General features: G+C 40.2%; 1 protein-coding gene and 1 long non-coding RNA gene across 4 annotated transcripts in view; one reads left to right on the forward strand and one right to left on the reverse strand.

Annotated features, from left to right (window-relative positions):
* The window catches only part of LOC147035162 (uncharacterized), a 257319-nt gene that overhangs the window by 169283 nt on the left and 63362 nt on the right, over positions 1-24674 (reverse strand). The gene's annotated exons all lie outside the window — the stretch shown is intronic.
* LOC147035166 (potassium voltage-gated channel subfamily A member 1-like) lies at positions 16176-18204 on the forward strand. Its single transcript, XM_085894547.1, has one exon. It carries the CDS (start codon positions 16806-16808, stop codon positions 18171-18173), a length of 1368 nt encoding a protein of 455 aa, XP_085750673.1. The 5' UTR covers positions 16176-16805; the 3' UTR covers positions 18174-18204.

Raw genomic sequence — 24674 nt, forward strand, 5'->3', positions numbered from 1 at the left:
AAAAAAGGATTGTGCTTCTCATCTTATTTAATATGAGATAAAATGTCTTTATATTGAGATTTATTAATTATTTTCATGTTCATCAACTGGTCTAAAATGGCTGATGCTTCATAAAAACAATTGTTATTTCCAGCCTTCTTACTGCCTAACAACAATAACAGTCTATTAACTAATTGTGATGGGTCATTTGGAAGAAAACTAACACCTGAACCAAGGATACTTAAAGCCTGAATAATGTGTTTCTCCTTCTCATTCTTCCTACTTTTACCAGAAAGAATAGCACTCTAATCAACAGAGTTCAGCAGATCAATATATACTTTATCATCATTATTTTTCATATTCAATGGTTTGTCAATATACTTTGATTCATCCCTCACAGTTGAATCTTGTCTTCCATCTTTTGTGAGAAGAAACATTAATCTTTTTACATCTCTGTTCTTTCTTTTTACATCTCTGTGTATCACAAAATAGTTGAATTATATCTTCAATGTTATAATTATTTAGGTTTTTTTGAAGTTTAAATAAACCGATTATATCTTCTTTTTGAAGACCAGCATTAAAACCTTGTGAGAGTAGTTGATACTCTGGTTGAAAACTCGACTTTGTGAAAATTATTAAATTATCATAATCTAAAAAGTTTGGAGTCAGGAGCATCTTCAAAAGTAAGCAGGTTTTTCCACATCTGCTTGAACCAACTATGAGACATCTTCATGAATTTGGAAGATTTTTATGAATGTTAAATTTTATCTTATTTTCCCAAATGGGAAAAAATCATTCATTTATATATTTGGAAAACAGGTTATTTAATTTATTGTTGGCTTTGTTAGAAACTATATTTTATCCTAAGTTCAGATTGAATATCAAGATAATCCATTATTTTATTCATACAATATCTTGTGTTGATATTTCCCTGAAAATCACATCCATGAATAATATATAACAACAATCCTTTGAACACTTCTCTAATACGTTCAGTTTATTCCCTTGTAAGGAAAGGTGTGTTATCACCCTCATACTTTACATTCATTTCTCCAATCAATCTTGTAAAGTAATTCATTTTTGGTGTAAATCTAAAAGAATTGTTTTCCTTTCTATATTTTTTTTATCATTAATTAGAAGATAATCACAAAATATACATTGTTTATCGGATTTTGACTCTGTGTTTAATCCCCGTCTTTAACACGCAGGACAATTCTCAAATTTGTCATATGGAGAATCAGGGAATTCAAGAGGCTCAAAATCGAGTAAGCTATTCATATTTCTAAAGTAAAACTTTACTAAAACTGAAATTCATCTTCGATATCATCTTCGATACTTTCAGAATCATCTATACTTTCATAACTATCGTTTGAACACAAACTCTCGGTATCATAACTTTCGTTTGAATGCAAACTCTCGGTTTCGTAATCACTCTCATAATCTTCAAAATCTTCAGTTGAATATTGACTCATATTTAATTAGTAGAAAAAAAACAATACCATCGATATCTATATACTTTTTTTCATTAACAGATTCAACTGCTAATTTTTTTATATTAAAGGTAATTTTCAAATGATCCTTAACTACAATTGAACCAAATGTCATTTCACCTGATATATTAACATCCTTTATTTCATCAGGATTTATATCTTTAGCGTTGTTGAAAAAAATACAAATTTCTCCTTGCATATTACAGATGGTCTTATCTTTTCTTTCGAAAGTTTCATCCATAAGGTTTTTATTTTTTGATACTTTTTTCTTGTTTCATTGCTTTTTCTCGTTTTGAATATATTACCAGAAAGAGAGAAGAAACTTTTGTTAGAGATACCTGAATTGATGTTCTTCCAGGTATACTAAAAGCCCTTGCACTGAAGGAAATTGAAGAACTCATCTTATCCACCATAATTGTTTTTATCCAATAGTTGTTATATTTATCTTTGTTCAATTTTACATCCTTGACATATTTCTCAGTATCTTTTACAAATGAAGAGATTGTTTGAAACTTGTCTTTTTCTCTTGAAACATTGTATTTATTAAGTGAAAAAAGTTGGAGGATAAAATGGTTTTAAGCACAGATTCACCTATAAATTAAACGAAATTTTCATCAAGAAAATTTTAGTTTAAGCAAAGTTTTATTATATAAATATGGTGAATACAACGTACTGCGATGTTTGTAATCACGAATTTAAATATTATAAAAACACCTTCAAACCAACAAACACACATTCAATCTTATCAAACAAATATCCCTCTTACGGTATGACAGACCTGAGCCTCGTCCTGGTGGAGGTGTTGCTCTCTTCATCAAAGACTCAATTCCTCACTCTCCATGCACTGCTCTCACTCCCCTACACCCCCAGGAATACCTCTGGCTTCGGCTTCCCCTCCACTCCCACCTCATGTTTATATGTGTACTGTACCGTCCACCGAACAGTGATGACTCCATCTACACCTCACTATCCGAAAACATGGACCATCTTCTATCTTCTCATCCAAACTCTCTCTTCCTCTTATGTGGTGACTTCAATTGTCATCACGCCAGTTGTCTAGGTGTGGGTACCTCTCTCACCTGCCATGGCACCTCAGCAAAAGCTTTCTGCGACTCATTGGGACTGACTCAATCGGTCAACTTCCCAACCCGGATCTCAACCAATGGTACTCCATCTCTTCTGGATCTGATTTTGACAAATTTCCCTGACAATATCTGCTGCTCTTCCTTCGCTCCAATTGGTTCTTCTGACCACGTCCTTGTCAAAGTGGACATCTCTCTGGCTGTTATCAGAGAACCACCTCACCGCCGTCGAGTCTGGCATTTCACTCAAGCCGACTGGCAGGTTCTCCGAGCAGCCATCAAACTTACAGACTGGTCTCCTATCACTACTTTCTCAAACATCAACTCATCCTGGGAATTCTTTCAAAGAAACTTGCTCTCCCTCATGCACAGATTTATCCCCTCTCGTGTTCAGTTGTCTTACCCTTCCTCCCGCCCTTGGTTTACTGAAGCTTGTGGCGAGGCAGTTGTCCTGAAACTACTTGCCTTTGCCTCATGGAAAGCAAACCCAACTGAGGGCAATCTCAGTTCTTTCCACAAAGCTCGGAACAAGTGTGTATCTACCCTCAGGAGAGCCAGAAAACAACATCTTTCTCATCTCAAGTCTGAACTCTCAAACCTCTCTTCCTCCTCAAAATCCTGGTGGCGTTTAATCAAATCTGTTTCTGGTGTATGTTCCCCCTCCATCCCCTCCCTTACCTCAAATGGCCGCACTGCTGATTCCACACGTGATAAAGCTGAATGTCTAAACTCGGTGTTTGCAGCTAAATCTTGTGTCCTAAACCCATCTCTATCTCTAGCCACTTTACCCAGTCGCACCCAACTGTCCCTGGACTCTGTATCCTTTTCTCCTGACAAGGTGGAGAGCTTGCTTTCAAACCTCGAGTCAGGTTCTGCAACCGGTCCAGACGGCATCAGCCCACGTGTCCTCAAAGCCTGCTCTTCTGCTCTTGCTCACCCTCTCTCTGTTCTATTCACCCTCTCATTTGCCCAAGGTCATCTGCCATCTGCTTGGAAATCTGCTAACATCACTGCCCTGCATAAAAAAGGTGCAAAAACAGATCCCTATAACTACAGACCAATCAGCCTTCTCCCAATCATCAGCAAGGTGATGGAATCCATCATCTCCTCAGATATGAAATCCTTCCTCTTCTCCAATGGCTTGATTTCCAATCATCAATTTGGTTTCAGACCAGGTCACTCTACCCTGGATATGCTGCTTCTGCTCTCACATCAATGGATGGAGGTCCTCAATGCCAGACAGGAAATCCGAGCCGTATCCCTGGACATATCACGTGCTTTTGACACAGTCTGGCACCCTGCCCTACTCACCAAACTCTCTTCCCATGGTATTCAAGGCCATCTCCACTCATGGCTCGCAGACTTCATCTCCTGTCGCAGTCAACGTGTGGCCCTAAATGGAGTTCTTTCATCCCCTCTCCCTGTGCAGGCTGGAGTTCCTCAAGGTAGCGTTCTGGGCCCTGTTCTTTTTCTGGTTTTCATCAATGATCTCTCGGACTCTCTGGAAAATCCTCTATTTCTCTTTGCCGACGACTCCACCCTCTGCCGTACCATCTGTCATCCCTCAGACCGGCAAGCAGCAGCTTCTTCACTCACTGCAGATCTGGATAAAATCACAAACTGGTCCAACACGTGGAACATGTCTTTCAATCCAGACAAATCTCACACTCTCAATATGTCTCTTCGAAAGGACCGTTTACAAAACTCCCCCCATCCACTTTCTCAACAATCCTCTGGAAGAAGTCTTTTCTTTCAAGCTTCTAGGTCTCACTATCTGCCATGACCTTTCCTGGGAAAGTCACATTTCCAACCTCGCCTCAAAAGCCAGTCGCCGACTGGGAATCCTCCGTCGTGCTAAGTCCTTCCTCGGCCCTCTTGAGCTCCTGACCACTTACAAAGCTTTTGTCCGTAGCCTGATGGAGTACTGCTCTCCCCTCTGGGCTGGTGCTCCTGCCTCCGACCTTTCTCGGCTTCACGCTGTCGAAACCAGGGCATTTAAGATCATCGGCATCTCCCGTAATGAAGCTGAGTCTTTGGGCCTCTCACTCAATCACCGCAGGTTGGTCGGTGGTCTTTCTGTCTTCTACCGACTCCTCTCCAGCCTTGCCCCCCCTGCTCTCTCTGCGATTTGTCCCCACCACATTTCCACAGGGCGCTCAAGGTCTGCCAACAACCCCCTTCTGGTAAAACTACCAAAATCACGAATCACTGCTCATCTTCACTCTTTCATTCCTCTTTTTTCCCGCCTTTGGAATAAACTTCCTCACTCTATTCTTTCCCATTCTTCCCTCCAGGCTTTCAAAACAGCTGTTCACCACCACCTCTTATCTTCCCCCATCCAAATCCTCGATCTTTTCTCCCCCCAATAATCCACCCAAGCCCACTTCCTTCATTTCTCCTGCTTTCCTTCCTGAAAGTCCCTGAAATGTCCATCTTCTCTTCGCCATGTTCCCCATCCCATCCCCATCACTCTCCCTTCCACAGTTCACCTAATGTGTCTGTTCCCCACTGTTTTGTCCCTTCCACTCCCGCCCCTCTTGTCTCATGCCTCCTTGCTGTGAGTTGTGTGTTAGCTCTCATACGAGCCTCGACAAAGGTATACAAAAAAAAAAAAAATCTCTTCTTGAGTTGGAAAGAAAACATTGTGATATCTGCTCAAAGGATGTTTTGAAGGGTAGTTATAAGAATCACCTTCAATCACAAAAACACATGAAAAATGAGTTTAAAGTAAAGGGAGACGATTATATTGAAAACACTGATGGGGCATTTAAAGGGCATATAAAAATAATATTTTTCAATTTGGAGAATCCGGTCCATCATCAATAGCTGAATCAATTGAATTAGTGAAACCTGATGTTGAAAATGTTATTAAAAAGACATTAAAAGAAATGAAAACTTTTAAGTTTTATATGGGAGTGAAAATGAATATGAAAAGACAAGATTAAGAACAAACTCCTTGTATGAGAACAGATCTTCATTTTATAACTTCATTTCAAGATTTTTTGAAGAGTGTGGTTTATGAAGAACTATCAAGACAAGAGGAGGATGTTGATACTACAGTGGTAGGAAGTGGATTTAATATTTAAAAAAATAATCTTCTTTTGACATACAAATTCTAAATTCAAACCCTCTTTAAGCTTCTTCTTATATTGAATTACCAAAATAAATAAAACTAAAGAAGGCAGTTGTTAATATTAAGAACAATGATAATAAATGTTTTCTCTGGTCTGTTCTTGCTCACTTACATCCACCAAAATGTAATTCAAAAAGAGTAAAACAATATACGAAATATGAGAATACCTTGGACATTAAAGATTTTAAATTCCCAATGACACAAACAGATATTCCTAAATTTGAGAAAAAGAATAATCTTTCTATTAACGTGTATGGATTAACGGATACGAACAAAGTTCAAATATTAAAAATTTCAAACAACTATAAAAATGAAGAAACACACATTGATGTTTTATATTTTAGTGTTGGAAAGAATTCACATTACACATACATCAATAATTTATCAAGATTAATCTCTTCTCAGGTATTCAGAACAGCAAACAAAATATATCCTTGTAAGCGATGTCTTAATTCATTTCATACAAAAGAACGATTAGAACAACATTCATAATATTGTAGTAATCATAAATCAGCTGTAATTACAATGCCTAAACCTGGTGAAAAGATTTCTTTTGAAGATTATAATAAATCGATCATGCACCCATTTGTGATATACGCTGATTTTGAATGTATCCTAAAAAAGATAAATACTGCTTCTCCTAATCCAAAAGAATCACATACAAATAAATATCAAAAACATATTCCTTGTGGTTTCTATTATTTTATCAAATCATCTGTTGGAGAAAAGTATAATAAACTTGAACATTATAGTGGAAAAAAAGCTTCTCAAGAGTTTGTAAAACGATTAGAAAAGGATTGTGTGAGACTAACTAAATTAATGAAAGAAACAAATGAACCGATGAAATTAACTGAAGAAGAAAAATTAGAATTCAGAAAGAACAATATCTGTCATATTTGTGAGGAGGAACTTGAAGAGTCTAAAGTTAAGGATCATTGTCATCTTACTGGTAAATATAGAGGTCCCGCTCATTCCTGTTGTAATCTTAATTATAAATTACCTTCTTTTATTCCAGTCTTTCTTCCCAACAGCGCCAACTATGATACACATCTATTTATAAATGAACTTTCAAAAACACCAGGGAATATTTCTGCCATAACAAACACAAGTCAAAAGTATATTTCATTTACAAAAATGATATTCACAAAATCTTTAACTCGTATTAGGTTTCTAGATTCTTACAAGTTCATGGGAACACCACTAGCCAACCTAGCATCAAATCTAAGCTCCACGGCTCTTTTCCAAATCTTAATTCATTCTTTCCAAAAGAGGAAATTATAACTAAAGAGGAAATTCAGATTAAAGAGAGAATTCAAAGTAAAGAGGAAATTATAATTAATGAGGAAATTAATGAAGAAATTCTAACTGAAGATGAAATTGTAATTATAAAGAAAATTCGAACAATGAATGAAATTCTAACTAAAGAGGAAATTCTGATTATAGATGAAATTCTGATTAAAGAGGGAATTCTAACTAGAGAGGAAATTCAAACAAGGAATGAAATTCAAAGTAAAGAGAAAATTCTTACAAGTAAGGGAATTTATCCTTATGATTATATGGATTCATTTATGAGATTTAAAGAAACACAACTTCCTTCAAAAGAAAGTTTCTATAATAACCTTTTTGAAGAAGAGATAAGTGATAAGGAATATAAACACCCACAAGAAATTTTGAAAATATTTAAGATGAAGAACCTTGGAGAATATCATGATTTGTATCTAAAAACAGATGTTTTATTGTTCGCTGATTAGTTTGAAGCTTTTAGATCACTCTGTCATAATAAAAATTGTTATGGATTAGATCCTGCCCACTATTTCACAGCTCCTGGTTTAGCTTGGAGTGCAATGTTGAAAATGACAAAACAAGATATAGATTTAATCAGTGATGTAGATATGCTTTTGATGATTGAGAAGTCGAAGAGAGGTGGAATATCACAAGTATGTTCAAAAAGATATGCTAAAGCAAATAATAAATATCTTCCAAATTATGAGAGTGAAAAAGATTGTAATTATTTGATGTATTTTGATGCTAATGATTTGAATGGATGGGCAATGTCTCAATCTCTGCCTTATGGTAAATTCGAGTGGGTGGAAGAAAAGGATTATGAAAAGGCTTTGATGAATATTGTTGTTTCTTCTCAAGAGGAATTGAATGAGGAAGAAGAAGGTTATTATTTTGAAGTTGATTTGAGGTACCCGAGTGATCTTCATAATCAGCATAAAGACCTTCCTTTTGCATGTGAGAAAGAAACCCCAAAGAAAGAATGGTTATGTGATTATCATAAAAGTTTTAATATTAAAGGTAAATCAACAGAAAAGTTAGTAACAACATTCTATGATAAAGAGGGATATGTTTTGCATCAAAGGAACTTGAGACAATATTTATCTGCTGGGTTCAGAGTTGCTAACATTCATAGAGTTTTAAAATTTAAACAAAGTCCTTGGATGGAAAAGTATATTCAATTCAATTCAGATATGAGAGCAAATACAAAAGTAAAATTTGAAGGGGACTTTTATAAATTAATGAATTATGCTGCATTTGGAAAGACTATGGAAAATGTTAGAAACAGATAAAACATTAGATTTGCAACATCTTGGAAAGAAGCTTCTGGATTGATAAATAAACCAAGTTTTGAGAGAGAAGAGGTTTTTTCAGAGAACTTTTCTGCTATTCATATGGAAAAGGAAAGTATTGTAATGGATAAACCAATTTATATTGGAACAGCAGTTCTTGATTTATCAAAGATATTGATGTATGATTATTTGAATAATGGCTTAAAGAAAGAGTATGGTGAAAATGTTTCATTGTTGTATATGGACACTGATAGTTTTATTATCGATATAAAAAACTGATGATGTTTGTAAAGATATGAAGAAAAATATTGGAGTATATGACAAGTAATTTTAGTCAGAAGAGCGAGCTTTTTTCAAAAAAGAATGAAAAGGTTATTGGCAAGTTTAAGGATGAATTGGGTGGAAAAGTAATGAGTGAGTTTATTGGATTGAGAGCAAAGGCATATGCTTCTAAGTTTGGTGATCAGATTGATAAAAGGTTAAAGGGAATAAAGAAATATGTAATAAAGAAATCATTATAATTGTTTGATGAATAAGAAAGAAGAATATAGGAAAATGAATACAATAAGAAGTTATAAACATAAGATATATAGTGAAGAAGTAAATAAAAAGGCATTAGGAGCCTTTGGTGATGAGAGATTTATTTTAGATAATGGAATAGATTGTGTTCCATATGGATATTGTATGATAGAGTGAATATTTAATCATCGAGTATATAGAAGAGATTGTGTTCCATATGGATATTGTATGATAGAGTGAATAGAATAGATTGTGTTCCATATGGACACAAGTTTTAACGATGGGAAGATGGGTTCGGGTTTTTAAGGGCTACCGCCGCGTTTTTCACAATATATAAATGGTCGAACCAAGTATTAATCAAACCAAAGAGTGGAGAAAATCTCAGTCTTGGTATATAAATGGAAAACATAATGAATGTGAAAAATATCAAATAAGTCTAATTGAAAAAATAACTAAAACAAAGGTAAATAAAACAAATAAGCGAATCAATTTAAAAACCAATAAATTAGAGGATGTAAAGAAAATAATAAATATCCTTGGATGGACTGAAAACTTTGATGGTTATCAATTGAACAATGGAAAAATAATTTACTACAATCTCAAAATGATATGCAACTCAGGGTGTGGTCAGATGAGATCAATGAGAGAAGTTTATCATTTCATAATGACACAAAAGGGGTATCTTGAAAAATATAAAGATTCAAATGTTTTATTTTTAAATATTTAGATGGGGATTATTGTGCAAAGAAAATTAAACTATTGAAGGAATTTGAGAATGAACAAATCTTTATAGGTTCAATGAGTGAGCTAAACAATATGCATTGGTTATTTGAAAAAGAGTATCCCTCAGCTTACATGTTTCAGATATTTCTTTAGAATCACCTTTAACAAATCACATTACTACTTTGCTACTTGAACAAATCTTAATCTTGTTGCATTGGTTATTTGAATAGAGTGCCCCTAGGTTAAAAGGGGAGACAAATAAATATACTTTGGGATAAAAAGGGGGTTTATTTTTTCGGGAAAAAAATATGAATCGCTGAAAATCCCCCATTCATTTACATGGGGAAAAGTGAGCCAGAATCAGTATACTCACCCTACTTCTGTATATATTTGAAAGGCACGGCCATACAGATCGATGTGGAATTTCTTCACTCCAAAAGTGACTGCGAGGCCTTCCTTATCGACCTGCGAGTATCTGTGCTCTGCCTGATTCAACGTGCGCGAAGCATACCCGATTGGTCTCTCTGTCCCACCTGGCATTATATGCACCAGCACTGCTCCGACACCATATGGATTGGTGTCACATGACACCACTAGTTTCTTGTGATCATCGTAACGAGTCAGGACGTGTGTGGATTTCAGCAAGCACTTTGCTTTGTGGAATGCTCCTTGTTGATCCTTCTTCCATTGCCACTGCACCTCCATCCATAGTAGATGATATAGAGGCTCAAGTGAAGATGCTAAATCAGGCAAAAACTTGCTGAAGTCGTTCAGTAGCCCGAAGGAGGACTTCGGTTCTTTTACATTCTTTGGTGCAGGTGCCTCGGTGATTGCCCTGACCTTCTCATCTGTATCCCATTCACGGTTAACTTGTGTCCGTGGTATGTGACTTCAGCAGCGAGAAAAACACATTTCTGTCATTGTAATCGCAATCCTGCATCTCGCAACTTCTTAAAGACACGCTTAAGGTTGCAAAGATGGTCGCGAACGGAATTTCCTGTTACTAACAAATCATCAAGGTAGACCACAACTCCTGCAATCTCCATCAGCAAATTTTGCATTGTGCATTGTAACACAGATGGCGCCGTTGACAAGCCAAATGGTAAGCATGTGTATCTTAACAAGCCCCGATGTGTTTATTGTGACAAATTCACGTGAAGTTTTCGACAAAACCAACTGCTGGTAGGCGTGGCTCAAGTCTAGCTTTGTGAAGAGTTCCCCCCAGAAAGTTTTGTGAACAACTCATCAATGCGTGAAATGGGGTAAGTGTCTGAGCGGGCTACCGGATTGATTGTAACCTTGTCGTCTCTGCATATCCGAACCGAGCCATCTCATTTCATAACTGGGACGATCAGAGCTGCCCAACGAGAAAATTGTACAGGTTCTATGATCCCAGCCTTTAGCAACCGATCCAACTCCTGATCTACCTTCGCTCTCAGCGAAAATGGTACTGGGCAGGCTTTCACAAACTTCGGAATTGCATTCGAGTCAATATCTAGCTTAACCTTCATTCCTTTCAGTTTTCCCAGCTCCAATTTGAAAAGGTCTCCATAGTCCTTCAGGAGTTTCCTCAATTGATCACTGGCATTGAGATTGTTCATCGCCAGCCAATTCAACCGTATTGCTCGGAGCCAGTCCCACCCCAGCAGACAGGGTCCTGAACCTCTCACCACCATTAAGGTCAACTCTGCCTTCTGTGTGACATACCTCACAGCGACTTTGCATTCTCCCACAATATCCACAGGTTCACCAGTATATCTGCAGAGTGTGGTCTGACTGGGGCAGATTGTGGGTCTGTTTGGGTTGTCTGCCCTCCACTTCTCCTGGAACATATCCTCACTAATCAGTGATACCGAAGGCCCTGTGCATCTGCACTTCTCTGCCTTGTACCTCCAACCTCACAACCAGCGGTTTGGATTTTGCTTGATTGCTCGATTTATGAAAAAGACTGCATGTGTCTTCTTCATTTTCCTCCTCTAACTGATATGTCTTGCATTGAGACCTTTTTATCCTTCCCTGTGGAGAGCTGTTCTTGCTCCGAGTAATGCTTTGGGTTTTGGGTTTTGAATGACAGACTCTTGCAAAGTGACCCTTTTTTTCCACATATATTGCAGTCTATATTTCTAGTTGAACACTCGCTCGCTTGATTATGAGTCGTCTGTCCACAGCAATCACATTTTACTGCAGACCCCTCTTCAAAAGATAAAGTGCGGGGGTCTGGCGGCTATTCAACCTCGTCATCCTGTTTCCTGCTCCTTGATCCTGCACTACTCCGGTATGTTCATGGAGATCCAATGTAATGTGTTCTTTTCCGCCAATTCTATTGACGAAGTTATATTCAGGGCCTTGTCGAAATCCAACGTTGTTGCCGTCAGCAATCTGCGTCGGATGCGATCGTTCGTTGCTCCACAGACTAACCGATCCCGTAGCATTTCCTGGAGACTACCTCCATATTCACACTGTTCAGCCAATTTAGGTAAGGCTGCTACATAATCCTAAATGGACTCACCCCCTTCTTGACTGCGGATGTTCAGTTTGTGATGCTGCACAATCAGCTCTGAAAACGGGATGTCTCCCAGTTTCCTTGGTGCGAACAAACTTGACATGAGCTTGTATGTCGGCGCCCTGCAAACACTCAGCATTATGGACCGTTGTTTCTCCACACTCATAATGTCGTTAGCTGTGAAGTAGTGCTGCATACGCTCCAAATCAAGCAACCACTCTTCCTCTTCGTCTTTAAACTCTCCAATTGTCCCAAATGTGGCCATGACTTCAGGAAAAGAGAAGAAGGCAGTAGTCTCCAAGGTAAAATAGTTTATCCTCGTCGCCAGATGTTCTCCCAGAACCGAAACGCATGTCAAGAGGCAAAGAGAAACACGGGTTACCAGAACGCCACCATTGTCCAAAAATCTTTAAATCCGACAATCACACACCACACCTGTCCACACATGCACAGAGGAAACAGCTATACATCACAATTTTAGATCCACCAATATATTAATAGTCGGTAGTTTCTGCAAGCAAAGTGAAAAAAGAAATTGTTGCTGCAAGCAAAGAGGGTTTTTCTATTTATGTTTTTTGCTTTACACCGTTTATTGTGTGCTTTCATGGCAAAATATTAATATAAACTTACTAATAGCTACTGCAATATATTAATATAAATATACTAATAGCTACTGCAATATATGAATATAAATATACTAATAGCTACTGCAACATATTAATATAAATATACTAATAGCTACTGCAATATATTAATATAAATATACTAATAGCTACTGCAATATATTAATATAAATATACTAATAGCTACTGCAATATATTAATATAAATATACTAATAGCTACTGCAATATATGAATAGTCAGTAGTTTTTGCAAGCGAAGAGATGTAGACAGCACAGATGGACGTGGTAGAAATGGAAACAAATGACTCTCTATGAGGTGTGTGCGTGCCTGTTCTTGGTTATGTGTGTACGTGCCTGATCTTGGTTATGTGTGTGCGTGCCTGTTCTTGGTTATGTGAGTGCATGCCTGTTCTTGGTTATGTGTGTGCGTGCCTGTTCTTGGTTATGTGTGTGCATGCCTGATCTTGGTTATGTGTGTGCGTGCCTGTTCTTGGTTGTGTGTGTGCGTGCCTGATCTTGGTTATGTGTGTGCGTGCCTGTTCTTGGTTATGTGTGTGCGTGCCTGTTCTTGGTTATGTGTGTGCGTACTTGTTCTTCGTTATGTGTGTGCGTGCCTCTTCTTGGTTATATGTGTGTGTGCTAGTTCTTCGTTATGTGTGTGTGTGCCTGTTCTTGGTTTTGTGTGTGTGCCTGTTCTTGGATATGTGTGTGCGTGCTTGTTCTTGGTTATATGTGTGCGTGCCTGTTCTTGGTTACGTGTGTGCATGCCTGATCTTGGTTATGTGTGTGTGCCTGTTCTTGGTTATGTGTGTGCCTGTTCTTGGTTATGTGTGTGCGTACCAGTTCTTGGTTATATGTGTGCGTGCTTGTTCTTCGTTATGTGTGTGCGTGCCTGTTCTTGGTTACGTGTGTGCATGCCTGATCTTGGTTATGTGTGTGTGCCTGTTCTTGGTTATGTGTGTGCCTGTTCTTGGTTATGTGTGTGCGTGCCTGTTATTGGTTATATGTGTGCGTGCTTGTTCTTGGTTATGTGTGTGCGTGCCTGTTCTTGGTTATGTGTGTGTGGTGCACGGGTTTCGTGGGCACACAATTTCTGCACTTCTGCAGCACTGAAGCCGAGAAGCCACGCAGGACATGTCACCATACAGTGCAGGTGTGAGGAAATACGCGCATGTGTGGGAGTGAAAGGTTGAGTCAATCGTCTGTGCGTGTGTGTGCACGTTTAGTATAAAACTCAAGGAGGCTGGAGGAATGTGTGTGTGTGTGTATGTGTATGTGTATGTGTATGTGTATGTGTATGTGTATATGTGTGTGTGTGTGTGTGTGTGTGTGTGTGTGTGTGTGTGGAGGGGGGGGACTGTATGCTGGCAGGACTTTACCAAATAGCATTAGTTTTGATTTTAAATGTTTTATACAGAACATGGTGGTTCCCCTCTCTCACCCCTCTGTGTCTGTCTCTGTGTCTGTCTCTGTGTCTGTCTCTGTGTGCCTCTCTCTCTGTATCTCTTCTCTCTCTCTCTCTCTCTCTCTCTCTCTCTCTCTCTCTCTCTCTCTCTCTCTCTCTCTCTCTCTCTCTCTCTCTCTCTCTCTCTCCACCCCCTCTCTCTCCCCTCTCTCTATCTCCCCCTCCTCTCTCTCTCCGCTCTCTCTATCTCCCCCTCCTCTCTCTCTCTCCCCTCCTCTGCCCCCCTCTATCCCTCTCTCCCTCCCTTTCTCTCTCCCCCCATCCCTCTCTCTCCCCTCACTCTCTCTCCCCCTCTCTCTGTACCTTCCTCTCTCTATCCCTCTGCCCTCTCTCTCTTTCTATCTCAATCTCTCCACCCTCTCTCCCTATCTATCTATCTATCTCTCTCTCTCTCTCTCTCTCTCTCTCTCTCTCTCTCTCTCTCTCTCTCTCTCTCTCTCTCTCTCTCTCTCTCTCTCTCTCTCTCTCTCTCTGTGTCACTCCCCTCCCCCCTCTCTCTCTATCTCTCCCCTCCTCTCTCTCTCTCTCCCTATCTCTTTCCCCCCACCCCTCTCTCTCTCCCACCCCTGTCTCTCTCCCCCCTCTCTCTGTCTATCTCTCCATATCTCCCCTCCTCTCTCTCTCTCTCTCTCTCTCTCCCCTCTCTCTCCCACCCCCCACCCCACCCCTTTCTCTCTCTTTCTCTGCCCTTCTTTCCCTCCCCCTTACTCTCACCCCTCTCTCTTTCTCCCCCTCTCTCTCTCTCTCTCTCTCTCTCTCTCTCTCTCTCTCTCTCTCTCTCTCTCTCTCTCTCTCTCTCTCTCTCTCTCTCTCTCTCTCTCTCTCTCTCTCTCTATCCCCCTCCTCCTCGCTCTCTTTCCCTCTCTCTCTATCCCCCTCCCTCCACCCCTCATTCCAGTGTTCCCATCAGCGAAGTGATTGGTGGTATTTGCTAGTTGAATATATTTAGGAGGAAAAAGTAGTTTGCTGTACATTTAATTATTCACATGTTGAAAACATTTTTTGGGGGGATTTCTCGGAGTATTCTGTGAGTAAAATTGGGCCGAACCCTCTCAAACTCCTCATGGGACATTACTTTTTCACTTACCTATCTGGCAAATCGAAGTCTCGCCAGGTGTTCACCAACAGACGAATATGCATATCAGGCCACTCTGACGTGCTCTGGCTGAGGGCAGGTTCAATATGCTCATTACTGGGTGGTTCGGAATTGGCTTCCATTGGGTAATCTGGGCAGGATTTTGTATTTTGTTCAGGATGCTGTTGATAATTTGCCTTATTTTTGTGTGGAAGACACATCGGAGCATCTTTAACTTCCAGGGGCTGATGTCAAGAGACAGAACCGGGGCATCTTTAACTTCCAGGAGCTGATGTCAAGAGACAGGACACGCAGTTTATAACATCCATCCGAGGGATGATACGCTATGTGATGCAATGCCCTCGCTATGAAGTACCAATCTGACAGTATATATATATATATATATATATATATATATATATATATATATATATATATATATATATATATATATATATATATATATATATTGTGTGTGAATGTATATTTGGGTCAGGAATCAACCTCTGACTCGACAGTTGAAAGGTGCATTTGTTACCTGTGTCGGTACTATCCTGTGAGACGCACATCAGGTATACACAGGATAATTGCGATGAGGCCCCCTCCTGCCCTGGAATGGTACAAACTCGTGTACTGTATATCAAAGGAGCGCGTGAGAGATAACTTTCGCGCTTGTTATTCCCGTCTTGTGATGGGGATTTCCACCCGGTGTCAGGCACACGTCTCACCTCGCCCCCAATTGCACAACGACGTTCAGCGACAACGGTAACCACGAACGCTGCGATTATTAATAGCTCAACGTTATGTCGAGGCATCAACAAACCGCAGGTTGGCGCTGCTCGCAGTTCAGCAAAACTATTTGCTCAGAAAGACCCGGGGGGGGGGGGGGGAGACCACCTGGGTTGTCTTCTCAGATGGAGGCTCACTGGCTATATGATCTCGAGAGAACACCTGTTGAGTAAGACTGGGAAGGAGGTACAGTATAGGGAGACAGGTGGAAACGGAGATCATAATGATCGTTGGAGGTTTATTTAAACGAGATGACACATTAATTACACAAACATTTCCTTGGAGCGTCAGACGGTGTGAAGGTGTGCTGGGAGGGGGGAAGGCTGCAGGTGGAACGACCAGTGAATGCACTTGGAAACACCCCAAGCTGAGGGGTGTTTGTCGTCACATTGGAAGAGAGGAGGTGATTTGCCGAAAGGGTGTTTAAATCGTCGTTTTGTTGGACACCTGTCTCCAAGTCCAATGCAGTCAGGTCGATGTGCAAGCGGGACACAACGGCACGAACTTCTGTTTCGAGCAGCAGGTTCACGTGGACTTGAACCGAACGCTTCAGACGCGGCTGGAAAGTGCGTTTGATCCGTTCTAAATATGTAAAGCCGATGAAGTTTCGTCGGCGGGGCTGCGGGGGCGCGCTTTTACCAGGGAAAGCCCCATGCAATGTTCGTGCCCCAGCCATAGAGGAACGTTCAGAACGTACGGGCGAGCAGGAGAGAGGTCAGTACCTGCAGGATACACACAAAACCTATCGGTGAGCTATGAGTCGCTGCCAGGGCTAGAGCGACAGCGTGGACTCTGGGGGTGTTCGCGGCTCGCGTGGTCGCGGACGACGGACGGACTGCTTGTCTGCAGAGATGACCGCGGGTGAAGAGGCGGTCGATGAGAGCGGCGTTCAGAGCCGTCACAGCTGTGACAGAGACCCTTACGAAGGCTGCGAGCGAGTGGTCATCAACGTTTCAGGTCTTAAGTTTGAGACTCAGCTCAAGACTTTGGCGCAGTTTCCTGAGACCTTGTTGGGAGACCCCCAGAAGAGGATGCGCTACTTTGACCCGCTGCGCAACGAGTACTTTTTTGACCGCAATCGACCGAGTTTCGACGCCATCCTGTACTACTACCAGTCCGGGGGGCGGCTACGGCGGCCCATAAACGTGCCCTTTGATATCTTTACGGAGGAGATCAGATTCTACGAGTTGGGAGAAGAAACGATACTCAGGTTTCGTGAGGATGAGGGCTACGTGAAGGAGCCGGAGAGACATTTACCTGAAAATGAGTTCCAGAGGCAGGTCTGGCTCCTGTTCGAGTACCCCGAGAGTTCGAGCGCGGCTCGGGGCATCGCCATCGTGTCCGTGCTGGTCATTCTCATCTCCATCATCATTTTCTGCCTCGAGACTCTGCCAGAGTTTCGGGAGGAGAAGGATTACCAAGCAGTGTCCACATTCCCCAATGGCACGATTACATTCATTCGCAGCGCTTTTCACGCCGACCCATTTTTCATCATCGAGACCATCTGTATCGTATGGTTCTCAGTCGAACTCTTGGTCCGTTTTGTGTCGTGTCCAAGTAAAACCAGATTCTTCAAAAACGTCATGAACATTATTGACATGGTATCCATATTGCCATATTTCATCACCCTTGGCATGGAGCTAGGCCACCAACAAGGGAAGGGTCAACATACCATGTCCCTAGCCATCCTCAGAGTAATTCGACTTGTCCGGGTCTTTCGTATCTTCAAGCTCTCCAGGCACTCCAAGGGTCTGCAGATTTTGGGTCAGACGCTGCGAGCTAGCATGCGTGAGCTGGGTCTCCTTATCTTCTTCCTCCTCATCGGGGTCATCCTTTTCTCGAGTGCGATCTTTTTCGCCGAGGCAGATGAGAAAATGACCCATTTTACCAGTATCCCTACAGCCTTCTGGTGGTCCCTGGTTACCATGACCACGGTTGGCTATGGAGATATGTACCCCGTGACTATCGGGGGTAAGATCGTAGGCTCACTGTGTGCAATCGCCGGTGTGTTGACCATTGCACTGCCGGTACCGGTCATTGTATCAAACTTTAATTATTTCTACCACCGTGAGGCTGAAGGGGAGGAACAGGGACAGTACTCGCACGTCAGTACCTGTGCTTACGTTCCTCAAAACGAACTCAAGAAAAGCAACAGCACATCCACAGTCAGCAAACTGGAATATCAAGATGATATGTCCTTTTTTGGAAATTACGACTAGATGTTTTGCTTCCTCTTCTTCTCAGGATATATATATATATATATATATATATATATATATATATATATATATATATATATATATATATATATATATATATATATATATATATATATTTTATATATAAACTTCAGGATTGAAAACCGAGAAAACCATTGATCTTAAACTATTGCCGACTTAACTGATTGATTGTTTAAAAGGGATTGCTTGTCCGCTGTTTTGATTCTCCTGCCGTGCTCAAATCACTAGTGGTGTTTTGTGCCGTCGTGGAATTCAATGTATGTTAAAACGAGACAAATGGCAGGTCTTAACGGAATCTACATAAAGAGCAGCTGGAAACATTTCCAGGTGAATCTGAACAACAAGGGGTTCCCCCCCCCCCCCACACACATATGGTATCTCTCTTCTCCCAAGGTTGTCCCCACTCCATGCCGTGGTGGGTTTGGTGACGGCTCTGAAAATATTCTCAGGTTTCTTTTCTTAAAGCCTCGTTCACTCAGCCTTGTTGACCCTGCTGCCAAGGCGGCTATCACGAGGTGTGAGCAGCCTGGCCATGTATTGTAAATGAAGCCTTGCTGTTGGGTTACTGAACCAGCATCTAGAAGGGTTTCCCTGGATAAAGTTAGACTTAAAACGATGAAGAATTTTTCCAATCGCAATGGTGTATCAAGCCTTGCGTTGTAGCTGGATACCTACAACTCGGTGATGGCATAGCCTGACATGGGCTTGTGCTGTGTTAACTGCTAAATTAATATAAATCACCAAAACTATCCCATTATTTCTTTCTACACTCAATCCAAGAACTTTAAAGGCTTTGTCTCAGGAAGCTTTCAGCTGCACTTGTAACCGCACGCATGAGATCGAATTGGAGCGCTTTATGGCTGCTTTATTATTTTAATTTTTTTTCTGTCTTTTAACATCTTATTTATTTACGGTTGTGAAAATTATTCCTTTTTCTTTTTTTTTTTCCTTGGAAACACGCTTTTGCGAAATGAATGAGTAGCGTGTTCCACTGCAAAGGCTTTTTTCAATGGAACACTTGTAAAAGGATAAATAGGGTTTGATTTCAGAGCACTGGAAGAAGGTTGCACTTTATTCAGGCCTGAGATGTGCAAGGCCAAGGGAACATGGCCAAAACTGTACTTATCAATGGCCATTGCTTCGCCACATACTGGGCCTCGTGGAGCCGTAGGCTGTGGACTGGTGTTATTGTTGGCTGTTTGCTGCTTGGCCTGGTCAAGCCAATGAAGCTGGGACTGGCTGCCCAAGATAGAAGCAATACTCGTGATGGGAGATGGTGGTTTCGTTGAAGCCTCGGTGATCAAGGCCAACTCAAGTTGGATGGCAGGAGCCCTGCAGGACCATCTCATCATGCCAGGTGTGATTAATGTATGTGCTCCTATTTGTTTTTTGTTTTGTTCCCCTCTTTCCTTCCTTTGTTCTGTCATCGGTTACAGGACACACACACACACACACACACACACACACACACACACACACACACACACACACACACACACACACACACACACACACACACACACACACACACACACACACACACACACACACACTCTTTTCAGTGCATTGGTTCTGCCGATGTGTTTGTGTGTGCATGGATTACATTTAGTTATGTATACATATATATATATATATATATATATATATAGATATATATATATATATATAGAATGACATCAACATTGAAAGTATCCATTTTTGTATGTTGCATGAGGGCCCAAATATTTATTAAGTATATAGGGAGCATGAGGGGGGCCTGATACCCCAAATATGCAATATACATGGTGCATATAGGCTGGGGGAGATGGGGAGGGTGGGGTGGGGAGTTCCACAATTCTGCCGTATTTGCGTATGTAATAAGTATATGTCTCCTAAAGAAAAAAAACAAAAAGTATATTCAGACTATTTGATATAGCACCCTGAACCACACTCCCATCTCCGTTCCCTTTTCTACCATCTTCTTCTCACTTCCATCTGATTCTATTTACCCCCTCTACTCAACCATCCCCTTCTCAATCTCAATCTCCCCCCTCCCCACCCTGCAACCTCTTCCCTCTTTTCCATTAAAGAAAAAAAACAAAAAGTATATTCAGACTATTTGATATTGCACCCTGAACCACACTCCCATCTCCGTTCCCTTTTCTACCATCTTCTTCTCACTTCCATCTGATTCTATTTACCCCCTCTACTCAACCGTCCCTTTCTCAATCTCCCCACCCTGCAACCTCTTCCCTCTTTCCCATGTACGGAATAGAGGTACATTCACATTCACAGTGAGATACATTCACATCTATACTTTGATCTCTTTGCTCCAAAACAATATCGGAGAGGTTCAAAATATTACATGAACGAGACAATAGTACAAGACTTGCCAACGTTTTATGTCTTTCAATATTTAAGTATATATAATTAGAACATATATAAATGTGTTGCTTGTTTTTTTTTACTATGTGGTGTCATTATACGTTTTTGATGTGCAATGGATTATTGTCACGAGTATCTCGTTTAAATAACTTTTTGAAACTTCTTCATACATCATAACACTGGTTTGATGCACAAGTTTGAAAATGACACGTTGAGACAAAGGGCGACACGACGGTTAGACATAAATGATGACTAAATTACACACCTGGCCCTCACCTTCTCAAACCCCACAATTTTTGGTGAGATTTCAGGAAGTTGTGTCAAGATGATTGTCTTTTAGAAATTACATAATAATTTGAAAAGTGTTTGTTTGTTTGACTTCTATGCACTCTTGGATCGCTGGATGGAATGAGTTTAAAACTGGTGGTTGTACTTGAGGTGTGCACTGGGATGTTTTAGATAATAAGAAAAATTGGTAATTCTGGGGGTTCAGGAAGGGGGGAGGAGGACATGAATTCTCTCCATGTAAATGTGTGTGGTATAGTGCTGCTCCCAGTGGGAGGGGGCATTGCAAATCGTACTAAACCGTCAATTCTGGATGAATTAACGCAACTCATCCGAAATTCTGGGGGAATTAACTCGTCCATAAGGACAGGTTCTTTGTTCGTCTCCTAAAAGCGGAAGTTTTTAGGAATGCCAATTTTATTCTGTCCTTACGAAGCATCTTCTGTGCTGCATTTATCTTTGCACAGAACATGCAGTTGTATTGATCGGGCAATGTTTTCATTTAAGTTAAGCAACAAGATCTGCACGGTCGTTACACTGAGCAACGCCATTTCACACTTTTTGTTTGTAAGGGTCCAATGTTGCCTTTCGGGAAGGACCAAGATTATTTACAAAGATTGTTATGCAAAGAAACAAACAAGTGTGCAGACATAATCATTACAGAAATATCATATGACAATGAAGGCTCTTAGATTGGCAATGAAGGAAAAGAAAATTGAATGAAAATACACAGTAAAAACGTTTTAGATTGCAGATGGCTGCAGCTTTTGAGTGAAGCACAGAATGATAAAGGGAGAAGCAATTTCCCATATGAAATGTAAAGTTGGTTTCTCGAACGTCATTTGCATCTCCACATCAAGGAAAATGCTGAAATTAAGTGAAGCTCGGCATTTTAATCACGATAGATATGTAAGATAAAGTGTTTCGCTATTTTTATTGTTGAAGTTGTAAGAGAGTAAGAGCTGTGGAATGTTTCCCAGTCAACTCCTGGGCTCCACACTCTCTCTGCACACACACCATACACGCACACACACATATATATATATATATATATATATATATATATATATATATATATATATATATATATATATATAATAAAACCCGTATCTTTGCTGTGATGGCTAATCAATCGGGCAAGAAGAAAAAGGATTCCGAGTGCAGGGATAACCAGCCTCACAAGTTGGTGTTTGCTGTTTTGCCATGTGTGCCCAAATACCCATGAAAAAAAAAATCATCAGAAACCTACCTGGAAGTTCCCTGAATCCACCGTAGTTTGATTTATTGAAATCCGTTAATCTGTTCTTGAGTTATAACATGACGTACAAACAGACAGGACAATATTTACAAATACATATACATACATATAGTTATCATTGTGTGTGACGGCCTGCGATTCTGGAGAGTCTGGTGGGAGCCCGAGATAGTTTCTCCCCTCATGCCCCCCCCCCACCCCTCATGGTCTTCTCACCCGACCCCCAGCCACAACAATATATATATATATATATATATATATATATATATATATATATGTATATATATATATATACACACATATATAAAATATAATATATATATATATAAAATATAATATAATATAGAGTCTGTTTGACAGAGCCGTCTCTCCAGATTGGAGGTGACGATTTGGTATCGGTGGGACTTTATGACCATTGGTGATCAGGGGAGTGCTCATGATGCTCCACATATTTTGTGTTTATATATGTATATGTATATATATATATATATATATATATATATATATATATATATATATATATATATATATATATATATATATATATATATATATATACATATACTTTGTAGTAAATACTGGTGTGGCATAATGGTTCACGGTCACCATTGCACTGAAGAAGCACGAATGGATTTTTGTCGTATTTTATAACTGATCAGCTCAATGCTTGATGCGTATCCACTCCATTTGAGGAGTGGTTTCTAGTTATTGTTTGACCATGCCCTGTGGGTTAGAATGCATGTGTTTGTTTGAACATATGTTTTGGCCTTCACGCTGAAGTACATGCGTGGAATAAGCTTTGTTTGATAAGCTTTGTTGGATTGTGTACTTTTGCTGTGTGGTCGAGGTGGACATCCTCAGCTTTGTTCCATTGTTTGATTAATTTTTTTACTTTTTGTCTAAAAAATTTTGTTAAAAAAAAAAACGCCCTGCACATTAATTTTTTCAACTCACTCCAAGGTGGGTGCTTATTAGAAGGTGGGTGGGGGGGGGGTCATCCCCTCAGAGGAGGGGCACTTATTGGAGGGAATATCCTGCATGTGTGGTGCTTTATCATTTTTGCATCTCTTTAGTGAACTTCTATTTTTCTTCACACAATGAAGTCATTTATCGCATTTGCATACTTATGGATACCGCATCACATGAACTCGATGGAGTCATCACTACCATACATTAGTTCTTCTGTATTGGCACTTTTAATGGACTTTCTCTTCGTTATACAAGTACTCGAGGCACTTTCAATGAACGGAACACACAATCAACTCGATTCAAGGAGCGGAAAGATTCTCTTGCATGACTGCTTTGCTTTGTTTTATGCACGACGAGCTTTGCTTGCCCATCACTTTGTTGACAGGGCTTACATATGTAATGTTGCCCTTCACAAACATATTGCATGTCCACCTGAGACTCAACGAGGATGCAAAATTAATGGAATACACACATAAAAAGGATCTTTTATAACAGTTTTTGTTGTTGTCGTCTGGTTCTTGTTGATGTTTGTGTGCTCCTGTATACTATTATTATCCCCAAGCTTAAAAAATGGGGGGGGGGGCATATTGTAATCAGCTCCATCTGTCTGTCTGTCTGTCTGTCTGTCTGTCTGCCCATGTATCTGCATGTTCATCATGCTATCTCCTCCAAAACCCTTGTGCAGAAATTCACCAAACTTGGTGGTTATGATCACATGGAAAGAAGGTGCGAGAGCAGTATCACGTTTGACCCGGCGATTTAACCCCCAGTTCATGCCCCAGGGGGTGGGGATTTAGGGTCACAGGGGTCAAAAAGGAGATGAAAAAAAAACAAAATCAAAATTTGATATTCGGTCCTTCTTGGTGGAACCTTTTGCAATCTTTCAACTTTGCTTGATACGTGAAGCGTGGGGATTTGCGATGGCAAATCAATTATTGACTTCACTCTAGTTACCCTCATGAATTTTGGAAAAAATGGAGGGATATTGTCATTGGCTCTGTCTGTCCATCCATCCGTCATGCTATCTCCTCCTAACAGTTGTGCGGAAATTTACCAAACTTGGTCGTTATGTTCACCACATGGCAAGGAGGTGTGAGAGCAGTATAATATTTGACTCCATCCCTTGTGGTGGGATGAAAAGGTCAAAAAAAATGCAACTACAAGCACTTTTTAAAATCAAACTTTGTATAGTTATACAGTCAACATTGGGGGACACATAACACATGTAACTTATTTTGGATTTGATCCTCGGTTCATGCCCCAGGGGGTGGAAACTTATGGTCACAGGGGTCAAAACAAACTTCTTTTTTCACTCAAAATTTTGGTATTGGGTAATTTGTGGTGGAACTTTTTGCCATCTTTCAACTTCACTTTAGGTGGGACGCATGGGGATTTGCGATGGTGTACCATCGGCCTTGCTCTCATTAAATTTACTATTGCGACGTATTACTCTGTATGATTTTGTGTGCTTCTTCCATGTCCATCGTGCCTTATTTCTAAAGGGTTCCTGCTATCATAGAATCATAAAAATGTTACTGTTGGAACTTCTACATCAAGCTCCAAATCGCATTTATTCTTAATCCATTCTGGAAAGACAGGCTTTTAAA

The sequence above is a fragment of the Eptatretus burgeri genome, chromosome 1, assembly GCF_056783735.1.
Source record: "Eptatretus burgeri isolate ZD-2024b chromosome 1, Ebu_testis_v1, whole genome shotgun sequence".
Classification (NCBI taxonomy): Eukaryota; Metazoa; Chordata; class Myxini; order Myxiniformes; family Myxinidae; genus Eptatretus; species Eptatretus burgeri.

What these genes read in the sequence shown, in the direction of transcription:
- LOC147035166 (XM_085894547.1), top strand. Translation starts at nt 16,806, where the DNA reads ATGACCGCGGGTGAAGAGGCGGTCGATGAGAGCGGCGTTCAGAGCCGT.